General features: G+C 39.7%; 1 protein-coding gene across 1 annotated transcript in view; it reads left to right on the forward strand.

The window, feature by feature from the left end:
- Positions 1-13,049, forward strand: part of asl (argininosuccinate lyase) — a 29,093-nt gene extending 16,044 nt beyond the window's left edge. The window contains exons 10-17 of the mRNA XM_028806745.2: positions 2,301-2,363; positions 5,557-5,671; positions 7,082-7,166; positions 7,257-7,316; positions 7,987-8,070; positions 8,271-8,351; positions 12,398-12,504; positions 12,614-13,049. Coding sequence (XP_028662578.1) covers positions 2,301-2,363; positions 5,557-5,671; positions 7,082-7,166; positions 7,257-7,316; positions 7,987-8,070; positions 8,271-8,351; positions 12,398-12,504; positions 12,614-12,791 — 773 coding nt within the window. The 3' untranslated portion in view covers positions 12,792-13,049. The remainder of the gene's footprint in view (positions 1-2,300; positions 2,364-5,556; positions 5,672-7,081; positions 7,167-7,256; positions 7,317-7,986; positions 8,071-8,270; positions 8,352-12,397; positions 12,505-12,613) is intronic.
- The last annotated feature ends 418 nt before the right edge of the window (positions 13,050-13,467 follow it).

A 13,467-nucleotide genomic window follows, 5' to 3' on the forward strand; every position in this document is an offset into this window, starting at 1 on the left:
ATATAAATATAAATTATTAAACAGTAAAATCTTCTTCTATAATTTGCTACCGTGGCTATTCGTTTGTCTGTCCAGGATTTTAAATCACCTGTAGCTCGTAAACCGTTTCACCTATTGACTTGAAATCTGGTACACATATAGTACGTCACGTCTGCTATCCGCTTTATGGGTGATGATTGTATTACTCTTTTTATCTTTATTTTATTTTATTGTAGAATCAACTCCTATCTGCGCACACCAGGGCGGCCGTGGGCGGATGCGTATGGTGTATTCACTCTATGTTATCGTGCATTGCGCCGTCACTGGTATTTTGATAAAAGAATTTGAACAACATATAAGAAGCGTATAAATTATTAAACAGTAAAACATTAACATTTAAGAAGTAAAGTTACATTGAGTACTACTGCAGTGCCTTCGGGTATACCTCATTTTTTCTTTGTCCATTACATGCTTAAATGTATACATTTTTTGGTGTACCTACCCGAGAACACGCGACATATAACCGACCGTGGGAGAAGCATGGATTTTAAACACGCGTTGAGTTCATCTGCTGGTCTCCCTCGTGGAATAACTGGTAATGTTTGACTAAAATTTACAGTGAGTAAAACGACATTACCTCCTTTTTTTTTTTTTTACGATCTCTGAGATCTTGCTTTTTTCGGTTCAAGGCTTCATAAGCTCTTTTATGTTCCATGGTGTACTTATCCCAAACCATCATCTTTGAATGTTGCAAGACTTTCGCCTTGTATGTAGATCGGGGTAATTACATTCATTGCATTCCTAGTCTGAATCACAATCTGATTGTATTGGTGGCTACCTGGCAGGTAACGCTTATGCATGGTCATCAAGTCGTCTAACATCTGCTACGTGCCCTCTTTTAATTACGAGAATCAGATATATATAGCCAAATTCTCGCGCTTCGTTGCGGCGAAGTACTGCTTTTAATTTTTTATTAAGAAGAAAAGAAAACCTTTTTAAACGGATCGAAAATATACCAATAACAATTTGTTAAGGATCTGTTTTTTTGTGAAGCTCCCTTTTCACAGCTGTCGCGCTACAGCGTGTGTTTCGTTTATTTGACAGTATGTAGATCGTGGTAATTACATTCATGACATTCGTTTTCTGAATCACAATCTGACTGTATGGGTGGTTACCTGCCAGGTCACGCTTGTGGTTTGTCAGCAAGTCGCCTTATGTCCGCCATGTGCCCTCTTTCTGTTCCCAGAAGCAGATCATAGAATGGTTTTAATAGTTTACTTTCAAATAATGCAAAGAGTATGCAACATGTGTTTCTCCCTAATTCTGGGCTCATCAGGCGTACACACTCACTGCATCCCCTCTCCGGAATCGAATCTCTATCGTCAGCGCCAGAGGTGAAGCCCCTAACGTTGCGCTACGGCGTGTGGTTCGTTTATACCTCGTGTCTTCTCATTAAACTTTTATCTCGCGAATATGTTATTGCAATCCACAGCGGGAGCGTTTCTATAAACTTAATTTAAACTTACGTTTTACACCGTGCTTTTTTCCCTTATGAAGATGCTTGTATGCTTCACTCGTTCGCTTCTTATTGTTTCGCTCCCTTCTCAATTGTTTAATGAATTTTTTGTTCTTCGCTGTTTGCGGCTCATCCTTCATTTTTCCCTACTGCTTTCTTTTATCTCGCGAATATGTTATTGCAATCCGCAGCGGGAGCGTTTCTATAAACTTAATTTAAACTTACGTTTTACACCATGCTTTATTTCCCTTATGAAGATGCTTGTATGCTTTACTCGCTCGCTTCTTATTGTTTCGCTCCCTTCTCAATTGTTTAATGAATTTTTTGTTCTTCGCTGTTTGCGGCTCCTCCTTCATTTCTCCCTACTGCGTTCACAGTCTTTTCACGTGATTACGTGGGAGGCGTGATGACGTGACACTCAACTCCTCCTCCCACGGCCATCGAGCTGCTGTCCATTACAGTATATTGTGAAAAAAGAGGTTCCAGTTATGACCATTACGCGTTGAATTTCGAAATGAAACCTGCCTAACTTTTGTAAGTAAGCTGTAAGGAATCAGCCTGCCAAATTTCAGCCTTCCACCTACACGGGAAGTTGCAGAATTAGTGATGAGTCAGTCAGTCAGTCAGTCAGTGAGTCAGTGAGGGCTTTGCCTTTTATTAATTAGTATAGATCCTTTTAAACTGAGAAACTGAATCCCATTTTTTAAATAAAGGCTGAGTGTGTATATAGGGGAAGTTCCTATAGACCTGTTCTGATGTTCCGTTTGATGTTTACGTCTCTTAACTCTTCTCTCTCCAATGACAGAGCTCCATTTTGATGGTATCAGCCTGAACAGTATGGATGCCACCAGTGAACGAGACTTTGTAGGTATGTACTGCGTCTCTTTGGCAGTATTTTCCTGTTAATGTTTGGGGTCCCTGTTTGCTATTAGCCCGAGGCTAACTGATGTGGATCTCTTTCAGAGGTTTCAAGTAACAAGATACCAAAAAGCTGAGAATACTGTAAACTTAGGGAAGGTTAGTGAAGACATCTAAGGAAGGGGGGCTATGTTAGACCCAGAGCTATTTGAGAGCTTTTAACAATGAAAGATGAAAACTTTACTTTGTTAAAGGGAAGTGGTACAGGGTGGCAGGCTTACTCTCATGGAGTTATAGATGCCCATGATTACGAATGTCTTATATATATATGTGTGACAAAATGTAACTCCAGGAAGGCTGCTGTGGCTGCAGTTTTCATTGCAACTAGTCCAACAATCAGTAACTACTTTGATTCTGTAATTTAAAATCTTGTCTGATTCCATTTGTATATCATTACCTGGCTAGGTAATGGTGTAATGTTTTAAGGCTCATTGGATAGTGTTTATTTTTGGACAGGTCATTGAATGGCAAGTACACACTCCTAAGATACCGCAGTACTAACTCCTTTTTATGCACACCACTGATTCTTTATCAGAAGAGGTCTGATTTGGTCTGAAGAGACTAAAACATACCAACGATCTTGGCAATTAACACCATTCCATGTGTAACAAGAATACATGTTATGAAACTATGGGGTCAAAATAAACCATTACAGGTGCACGTTACAATAAATGAAACCTCCGTCATTACATCTCTCTGGGGAACAGTCAGCTTAGCCCTCTCATTTATCTTCACAAGGTGGTAGGGTGATGTATACGGCATGCTGGTTTGCAAAGATGCAGTTCAAGTCAAGAACGTTGGCCTCATACTGGGTACACTGGAGGATTACAAAAATCTGAGAGAAGTCTATTAAATTCAGTCAGCCTTACTCTGGTGAAACCCAACTGTAGATGAAATGAATAAACTCGGATGTGCAACAGTGGGTAACATCTATGCTTCGCTGAAGAGGTCGTGGTAGTTACCAAACCAACCATTGCCCACTTATTTGTGAGCATTAATTTAACAGGGTTGTGTATTCACCTACTTTACAGAACCTATAGTAACCAATGGCATTCATTAGAGGGGTCATCATTAAAAACAGTCACTGCCTACATGGGTTTTCCCCACATTCTCCAGTTTTTCTCCCCATCGTCTAAGTTAATTGGTGATGCTAAAATTGCTTTGTATGAGTGAGTGTGCATACTTTAATGGATACACTGGTATCTTATTAAGGGATGGATCCTTCTTTTCCCCAGATGCTGCTGAAATATTCTTCTTCCCCCCTCCCCACCAACCCCCAAAAAAATCCTCAATTTAACTATGCAATTTGTAAAATGGATAAATGGATGGAGAGTTGCTCAGATGTGGGGGTTTTATTATTCCCAATTAGATGAAATGGGCCTTTATTTTTGTGACTGGGTCTTAGTAAGTGCTAGAGGTAAATGGAGTGACATGTAGTAAATCAAAGGAGGAAAGCTGGATACTAGAGGCAGGGTAAATGTGTTCTCTGTTCTCATACTGTGCTGCTGTATACATGAGGTTCAAGTTGGAATCCGGTATTGGATTATACTCTCCCTTGTTTTTCTCCCACTTTGTGGGCTGCATGGTGAAATTCAGGAAATGGCTTTACTTCATACCTTATTTTTGGCCTTGTTATATTACGTAGTGCTTATCTCAAGTGTCACTGCACTTGCATTTTTTAAAACATCACAGAACATCTTGGAATCCTGCCTTCCTTTCAGATTTGCTGCTTTCTGCTACTACGAAAGCTGGAATGGTTGACCATGGCCGCTTCTCCAAAGATGTAAATAACAGTGCAAACAAGATGTGTCACAGATATCTTTGTTTTTTGAATTGTTGAAAAGAGAACCAGTCCGTTATTTCAACCATGCCCCAACCTGATTAAGACAGTTGAAGGTAACAGGGGTCTTGGCCTACCTAGAAGCTTTGGCCAGAAAACAAGTAGCAGGAGCAGGTGGGACACCAGGGTTTTCACAGAACTTACACATATGGTGAAGGAAACCACAAAACATTTCTTTTTACATGTCATTCTTAATATAATTATATGGTGCAGGGCCGGACAAATGACCAGATCCAAACCGTTCAAACCAGTATGCACACAAAAGAGAAACTGAACATATCTAGTTTATCTGGTCACTTGAATTTTTGAAAAATTAGAACACAAGAATTTGTAATGAAAATTTTAATAAATACACAATACTGGACACAAAGGTGGTGTTGTTTAAAAGAGTACTCTGCCCAAAAACTATTTTTATATGTTACTTACCACATGTAGTTTGTAGTAGAGGCCAAGAAAAATTTTAATCTCAAATTTTCCTTGAAGAAAGGACTTGATAAAGATGGTGATTGAGTGGGACCCAATAGTGACCAATGACAAACAATGTGAAAAACGTCAATGAAAAACAGAAAACAATTCTCGCGTAACTTATGTTGCCTAATCCACATGTCTGTTATCCATTATTATGGATGCAAAATGCATGCATGTTTTGCTAAAATACTATTAAGACTTGCTTACTGAAAATTGAGTGCAAATGATAAACTGGAAAGAAGTCTTTCCCACAATACTATGGAGGTTGACAAATGTTGACAAAGGTGGCAGGTGACCTGGCCATTTTATCTGGCCTCTCATTCTATAAGTTTTGAAGTATGTTTCACCAACACTCCATGTCATAGTCCGGTTCTGCCCTCTTTAAACTTCAGTTCTGACATTTTGAAAGGAATAGCAAAAGTCGAAATCTTCAAGTCCAGAGGAAGAACGATGTGAGGGAAAGTGTTTTGGAGACTTTTTTGTATTTTTACTTTGTGTATAGATAAGCAAACCTGACTGCCACTTTGTGGTGATGACATGTCAACACTGTGCAGACAGCCCCTTTTGGCTACATCTCCTCCTTGCCCGTGGATACCATTCTGACCCTATAGACCATCTCTTCTCTGCAATTGGAGAGCACATAGCTTTATTTCTCTCTCTAATTGTCTTTTTACCTTGTGTATGCATTTTCTGCCTTGCTACATCCTTTTTTTAAATTGTGATTCTGGCACTTGTCCCAACATTTACAATGGATGTTTTGCTTTCCTTTCCTTTTGTGTTGCATTGAAAGATATATGAATGGCAGAGACATGTAATGTATTTGCATTCCCTCTAGCTGATTTCCTCTTCTGGGCATCTCTCTGTGCCACCCATCTCAGCAAGATGGCAGAAGATCTCATCATCTACAGCACCAAGGAATTTTCTTTTGTGACATTGTCAGATGCATACAGGTACTTCCCACTTGTCTTATGTTTTTATTGTGAAAGCTTGAGAGCTGTACTCACTTCAAAAGCAAGGTCTGGAAAACCTTCACAGTTAACGTTTGGTTCTGAAACCTGTGATGAAACCAGTTGGAGTGAGTACACTGCTGCATCCCACAAACAGAGCTGTCCATATCATATGGCCAGCTACTGCAATGTTTCTTGAGGATGGATGGCACCACTTGTTCAATATACAGTAACATTGTGCCAACTCTCATAATGCGACAATGGCTGCAGTGAGGGAGAGTAAGAGAATGTTGTAATTCCTAGTGATGACCAAACCACACTTTTGTTCACTGAATGCTGGCTGACTGAAACTTAAGTGGCATGGCACCCAGCATATTGAAAAGTGTTGCAGCTTCAGTTAAGCAATTTTCATTTTATAATTATACACTCTGTCATAAGCCACTTTAATAATAATACATTCTGTATACAGAGGGCCTTATCCTTGCACAAAATGCTTTGCAAGCAGGTTCCCATGAAACAAATCTTTATGTATATTGTGGCCACTAGTGGGTACTCCAGCTCTCCAAACTCCCAACACAAACAGGCTTGGACACAAATTAAACGACAAAAGTGTTTTTATTCATGGGAAACTCTTCTCTGTAAGTGTTTCCCATGTCACAATCACAAGTACAGCAATAAGCAGCACACAGAAATGCTTTTCCTCTTCTCTGTCTCACACTTTCGTCATCTCTAGGTCACTGCCTCCTCCACTCCTCCTCTGTAAGTGTTTCCCATGTCACAATCACAAGTACAGCAATAAGCAGCACACAGAAATGCTTTTTCTCTTCTCTGTCTCACACTCTCTTCATCTCTAGGTCACTGCCTCCTCCACTCCTCCTCATAAGCTTCCAGTGTCCCATACATGTGGTCTGAAAGCAGTTCCGGGTGAGGTGGAAGCCCCATGAAGTAGGGCTCCCCAGTCCCTGCAGCACATTGTGGCAGCACCCACAGAACTCAACAGGGCCGAGTCGAAAAACACCAATTCCCAGTATGGCCTGTGGAAATCCGAGGCACTGCTGCAACCCAGGGGGGGCTGCCATCTAATGATAATTCCCTGTGCATGATCTCCCCCCCAGTCTTTCCAACTTGAGGGCATCGTGGCCAGTTAAGGATGCCAGCTGCCCCTCACAATCTCTATATTTACATTAGAAGCACAGGCAGGTCATGTGAATTGCTCAGGGTCCCGTAGCGACTGGGGGGGGTGATGATTAAACTAGGAAATTTGTAGTCTTATGTCAGTTTATGAACCTGTTTATCTTATTACAGAATGAAGGAGAGCTGCCATCAGACACAAGGGTGAAGAAATCCTAAACTGGACTCAGTATGCACATAATCACAAGCCAAAGCTAACCCCAAACATTTTTTTCTCTTCAGCACTGGAAGCAGTTTAATGCCCCAGAAAAAGAACTCAGACAGCCTGGAGCTCATCCGCAGTAAGGCTGGCCGCACCTTTGGCCGGGTACAGACAATATGGCTTTGATTGCACTGCCGCTCACTGTGACTCACCCAGATACCTGACCGCTGTATTTTTGCTCTGTTTCTTCCCAAGTGCTCTGGATTCCTCATGACTCTGAAAGGCCTTCCAAGTGCTTACAATAAAGATCTGCAAGTATGTGAATTCAAAGACCCTCTACCACCTTTTTAAACTTTTTGTAGAATATAAAATTGTACTCTGTTCCTTTAGTATTATAATAGTTTTGAACACTCATGAAACACACTCTGTTCCATTCACCCACTTCTCCTTAAACTTTGATTTTCTGTTTTCGTTGTAGCAGCCTACAGTAAAAAAAAGCACCACATAATGCAAGCACAGGCTGGAGTAGAAAAACTTTCTTGGTGGTTAGATACTATATTATTATTCTAGCAGGCCGAGGAACCCAGGGGTATGCATGTCTGCAGTGGCAGGGGGCTCCCTTCATATTTACACTAAATACCACCACAATGTGAAAAGCTAACCATTTAAAGAAAAGTCTGAAATATAAATAATAGGTTGTGAACATGCACTGATAGAGAGTATTGTTGCACCCACCACGTGACGAACCACCTCAGGATCCCAATTAGGACCTGAGTGCAGCTGTACAGCGGGTGACGATTCAGCACCACACCAGTTCAAATGGAATGGAACAGTGAGAGATTTTCTACAGTGGCTGGAGTGCCAATCCTGCCAGAAACCACCAAATTTTCCCTTGCAAGTTGGAGGACCCGCATATAGATTTGTAATTGTCCTGGCCATCATCTGGTGACAAACTATGCTTAACTCTAAAATTGTTTCCATCCAGGAGGATAAAGAAGCCATGTTTGACAGCTTTGATACCATGTGTGCAGTGCTGCAGGTGGCTACAGGAGTTATTTCCACACTGAAGGTAAGAAGGTTAAGGCACAGTTTGGAACTGAGGAGGATTCCAGGTTTTTTTAGAGGCTCCCAAGAGTTCAAGTGTTTTAGACTCACTTTTTAGAGTGTGGTCCTGAACTGTGCTGAAGAATCCCAGCACATAGCTCTATATTTTGCTGTCTTTTAGCCTACCTCTTGACTGACTTTGCCTGTCTGCTTTATTTTTGGCAGGTTAATCCATCTGCTATGGAGGCAGCCCTGAGTCCTGACATGCTGGCTACAGATCTGGCCTATTACCTTGTCCGCAAAGGCGTGAGTATTCATCTGATTGAATGGCACAGCTGCACCCTATGGCTAAACAGCAGTTCAGTGGTAATGATCCATGCAGTGTTATATAAAGTACCCAACAGCCATACTTTAGTAAAACAGTTACCTTTCTGGAAAGTGACTCAAATAAAAGTAAAAGTTCCCAATGAGAAAACTGATTGAGAAGAAGTTTCTGATAATGTGTGTACTTAAGTACCAAAAAACCAAGCAAATGAAATGAAGAAAGTTCTTACAAACCTAACACAATTCTACCTTCTTTTCATGTGTGTGTTGTACTGTAGTCACTAAAGTATGAGCCAAGTAACTTCAGCTTAAAGCAGTAACATCAGCCCAAATGATAACAGGAGCATTTGAAATGCAAGGGTGTGATAATTTGCAAAAATCCAACATGTAACAAAATACCTGACAGCAGGGAGGGCACATTAAATAATACAAGTGTGAAGCCAACAGCCATTAGTAATAGAAAGGAGGTCTTCCGCTTGTGAGTGCCATGGTCACGGTGCATTTCATAATGTTGCCCGAGGTAAAGTATATTTTTACTGTCCATTTGTTTCATCCCCCTTGTATCCTTTTTAAGCTCAATAGGATACACTTAATTCACCTACAATGTGTTATGCTGTACAGGCTTCACTAAAAGAAGTAAGTGACCTTGTAGTTAGGATGTAGCGGGTTGGATAATGGATGGATGGATGGATGGATAGATAAAAGAATAAAACACAAAATTGCTGTTAAAAAACAATTAAATGTACAATCTGAAATTGAGTGGAAATAAAATATGGCTGTATCCTCCTCCTGCATGCTTCTGTAAATTCCAAACTGTCCTGCAACCAAAAAAAGTGCCTGCCTGCCAGTGCAGATTTAAGAGATTTCTGATTGTCATTGTGATTGACACCTTAAACAGATACCAGAAATTTCCAATATTTTACATAATCAGTAGATATACTGTAGTACCCCTGGGTCCGGACCTGAGGAGCGTTACAATTCAATGCTGTGTTAATGGGCATCAACCCATCATAAATATTGGGAAGAGGGGGCAATAAAGTATAAATTACAATGCAGATTATAATCCAACACCATCAACAACAATAATATTTCTCAAACTGGAATAGTATAAGAGACACAGACGTGGCAAAGTAAAATTAAATAATCAACACAGTAACAGGACTGTAGTGGCAGATTTTGAATACATTGCTAAAAGTTTAGATCCAAGTATAAGAATCTCTCAAAATGTTACTTACATTGAAACTCCGCAAATTCCGTCCTCTGTTGTCCATCATCGTCAATGACTTGATGATTATACTCTTCACATTTGTTATAGTTGCATTTTTACAACAACAACAACATTTATTTATATAGCACATTTTCATACAAAAAGTAGCTCAAAGTGCTTTACATAATGAAGAAAAGAAAAATAAAAGACAAAATAAGAAATTAAAATAAGACAACATTAGTTACCATCATAACTTTTTTCTAGCACTTCTACTTTCCAGTATTTCTTACAATTTTTAAAAGGTAGACTGGGATTGTGAGCCACCAATATTGACCCCATGCCCCCAAACATTCAGTTTGACCTGTTTGAAAAAGTAGTAAGGAAAGTGAAAGGCGCTAACATTGTATACTCAAGTAAAGTCGAAATGTTCTCAAAACATACTCAAGTACATTAATATAAGCATTTCTACTTCCTTACTATATATACAACACTGGGTTATCACTTGGCTAGCTGGCATCACTTTGCAAATTCATGACAGGTTGAGACTAAATAATTTTAGTAGTACCATCTTAAAAAAGGAGCGGTTCATCCTCACAGAGTCTCTCCATCCCATGAATGACAAAACCAGAAAATGTTAAAAGGTGTGCATGGGACGAGACAAGACTTTTTCAGAGTGATAATTTCAAGTCCCGTGAGACGAGACTTTATGCCAGGAGATTTAACAACGCCCACGATCCACTCACCTCTCATTTGTGTGAATGCTTTTGTCAGACACAGTTCCTGTGCTCTCAGCTCTTTTAAATTTTTACGTTTTCCTCATTTTAATACAAGACATACAATCTATTTGTTTCCTTCAATGTAGTCCTTTTCTGGACAATAATTTTATACGTTCTAGATGAAACGTCAACGACTAAGTGAAGAAGAAACAGCAGCGTGTCAAAAAGATGCCAAAAAGCATTGCGAGACAAAAGATTTCAAAAAAGAACAATAATAATCTTAAGTGCAAATTCAAAAAATAAGGAAAGTTATAATCAGTCCGGACCAAGTGGAATTGAAAACCTAACCTGTCCAAGCGGGGGCGGAAATAAAAGACAAAGAGTAGAAGACAAAGTAGAACGTAAAGAAGTTCAAAAATGTTGGTGCGATACACATGCAGAGCAGGTTAGAGATTATGAAAGGACTACATTTTGAAGTCTCAAAAAACTGATAGTAAAGATCGCATTAGCGCTAACAAATGGAAATTATTACTCGGTAAAATAACGGAACAGCGAAAAGAGACCAAATATGTGGACATAGGTAATATGACAGAAGTATGTAGATATTGTCTGGCTTTAAAATGTAAGTCTGAGACTTGTAGATCGTCTAGTTCGTGTTGCCATCAGGGAAAATTAGTGTTTCTTCCCAATGAAGAGGTGTATCTGCGAGAAATAAAAGATTTGTTATTTGGTGAAAGTGAAAACCACAAACACTACAGGAAAAATATCAGAGTCTACAATAATCTGTTCGCGTTCACATCATTCAATGCTCAATACGTAGATTTACACAATTCAGGACCATATGCTATAAGAATCTGTGGTCCCGCAACAATTAAAGCTACTACAAGTTTAATTTCAAAGAGACCATAATTCAGTCAGGTTTATATTTATGATCACGGAGAAGCGATGCAACATAGAATTAAGAGAGTTAAACGATCAGATGTATTAGAAATTCTACAGCCAATAATGGATACAAATCCATACGTCCAGAAGTATTGCACTTTACGCAAAATTTATCTGAAAAACATGAACAAAGACGTTTTCTTGGATTTCTATATGAATCTGAAAGATCACACTTGCATATACAATAAAACCAACATGTGACAAATTGTCAGCGATAATACTTTCGAAAGATGGAGATATCAAAGATAGAGTTGATGTTCGTGTTTATCCAAAAGCAGAGCACAAATCGTCACAAGCAGCAGATCCAGGAAATGACTTGCATGTAGGGCCCGCAACGGGGTGGGAAAGTGAAGTGAGCAGGGGGCAGAGCCCCCTAATTAAAAAAAAAAACAAAAAAAAACATCAAAAAGGAGTAGAATGCAAGATCCTAATGTACAAAAAAAAAAGACAAAGGTAAAATATTATCTCCTCTGGTAGGTGGTGTGGTGCACCCAGTCTAGTGCCACGCAAGTACTCTCTCATGAAAGTGTTCACTTCTGACCAAGTTCTTGAGAACTTTTTTGGTCAGGGTGACTTTCTGCAGAGCTCTCTGTAAAAGCCCTCAATACCCCTTTGTCCCTTGGCTCTCAGGAGTGCTTAAATGGACAACGTTTCCAGAAGTGAATTTCCTTAAAGTAGCAGTAGTGGTCAGGGATTATGCATGCCTTAGCCAGTAGATATTTCTTTTTGTGTCAAGACTCCAGCAGTAGAACTGTTTACCAGTGATCAGTCTATTGCAAGAGTATTATTACTGCAGTTCACTGTTTCTAACCATCATTTGTTCATCCTTATATTACTTGAACTTTGTTCACTTCAAGATCATTTGAGCCAAAAGCTGTCCCACCAGTATTGGGTGCGAAGCAGGAACAAACTCTGATTGTGGCACTCAGCTTACTTTTATCCACAAAACCACATTGAATCCTGGGTTCAAATCAGAACTGCCAATTAACCTAGCACACACATTTTGGTGTTTCTTTTTTACCTCTTCTTCCCATATTTCCAGTGACTGGTGTTTTTCTGAGATGGAGCTGTTAAGTCAGACACTGGAGATTATGGCATAGAAGGCTATATGATTACTGCAAATGTTGTCCATTAACATTGAGTGTGCCCTGTGCTCTGTGTAGGTGCCGTTTCGGGAAGCCCATGGTCTTTCTGGACATGCTGTCCGCCTGTCTGAAACTAAAGGTGTTCCCCTCAATCAGCTGTCTGTGGAAGACCTGCAAACAATCAGGTTTGTTTTGGTGGTCTTGACTGCATGGCTCTCAGCTAGCAATGAGTTGAAAGATGCTGAGATTGAGTGAACAGTTTTTCTTTTCTGCTTTTGTTATTTTTCTTCACAGCCCAGTGTTTGAAAACAGTGTATCTCAAGTGTGGAACTACGTGAACAGTGTGGAGCAGTACACTGCAGCAGGCGGGACCGCTAAAAGCAGTGTGATGGCTCAGGTTGAACAAGTCAGACAGTGGCTGCTGAAACATAATATAAAGCCAAAGTTTAATGTGATTAGCCCATTATTATGAGCTCTTTGAGGATGGTCTCACTGAAGACTGGGGGGTGATGGATGGTTGTTAGGTCAAGAAGGAAAACATGGCCCGCAACTCTGGAAGATGATCAGGGAACAGTAGAAGAGCAAATGTGACTTCCAAAACAGTGCTAGTTTCAGTAACAGTTAACTTTCAGAGGCATTTCCCGTGGCCATAACAACAGGAAGGGGATTCTTTCAAAAGTATGACCGTGGATCATTCATTGTTAAAATAAACGTGCCAATTTTCAGACTTAAGTCTCATTTGTTGTGTATGTCTCACTCATTGTATTGTATCATTACAATATTCTTGATGTTGTTGTGAAGCTTAGCACAATATCCTACCTTATTTTATTATTTTTTCTGTCTTCTACTTGGATTATTAATATTACGAGGGGCGCTCAGATATAAATAGGAATTTATGAGCTACACTTTATTTATTGAATAGATTGAAATGACTTACACACTATTTTTCTATGTAGTCTCCTGTCACTGCAATCCACTTGTTCCAGTGATCAGGAAGCTTCTTAATCCCAGAAGAGTAGAATCTTTTGACTGCATGTTACCCATTCTTGCACAGCATCAATAACCTCCTCTTTCGAGTTGAAATTCTTCCCTTCTAAAAATTCCTTAAGTGGGCCGAAGAGATGATAGTCTCTCTCAGAATGACTTTC

Source organism: Erpetoichthys calabaricus, chromosome 8, assembly GCF_900747795.2.
Source record: "Erpetoichthys calabaricus chromosome 8, fErpCal1.3, whole genome shotgun sequence".
NCBI lineage: Eukaryota > Metazoa > Chordata > Cladistia > Polypteriformes > Polypteridae > Erpetoichthys > Erpetoichthys calabaricus.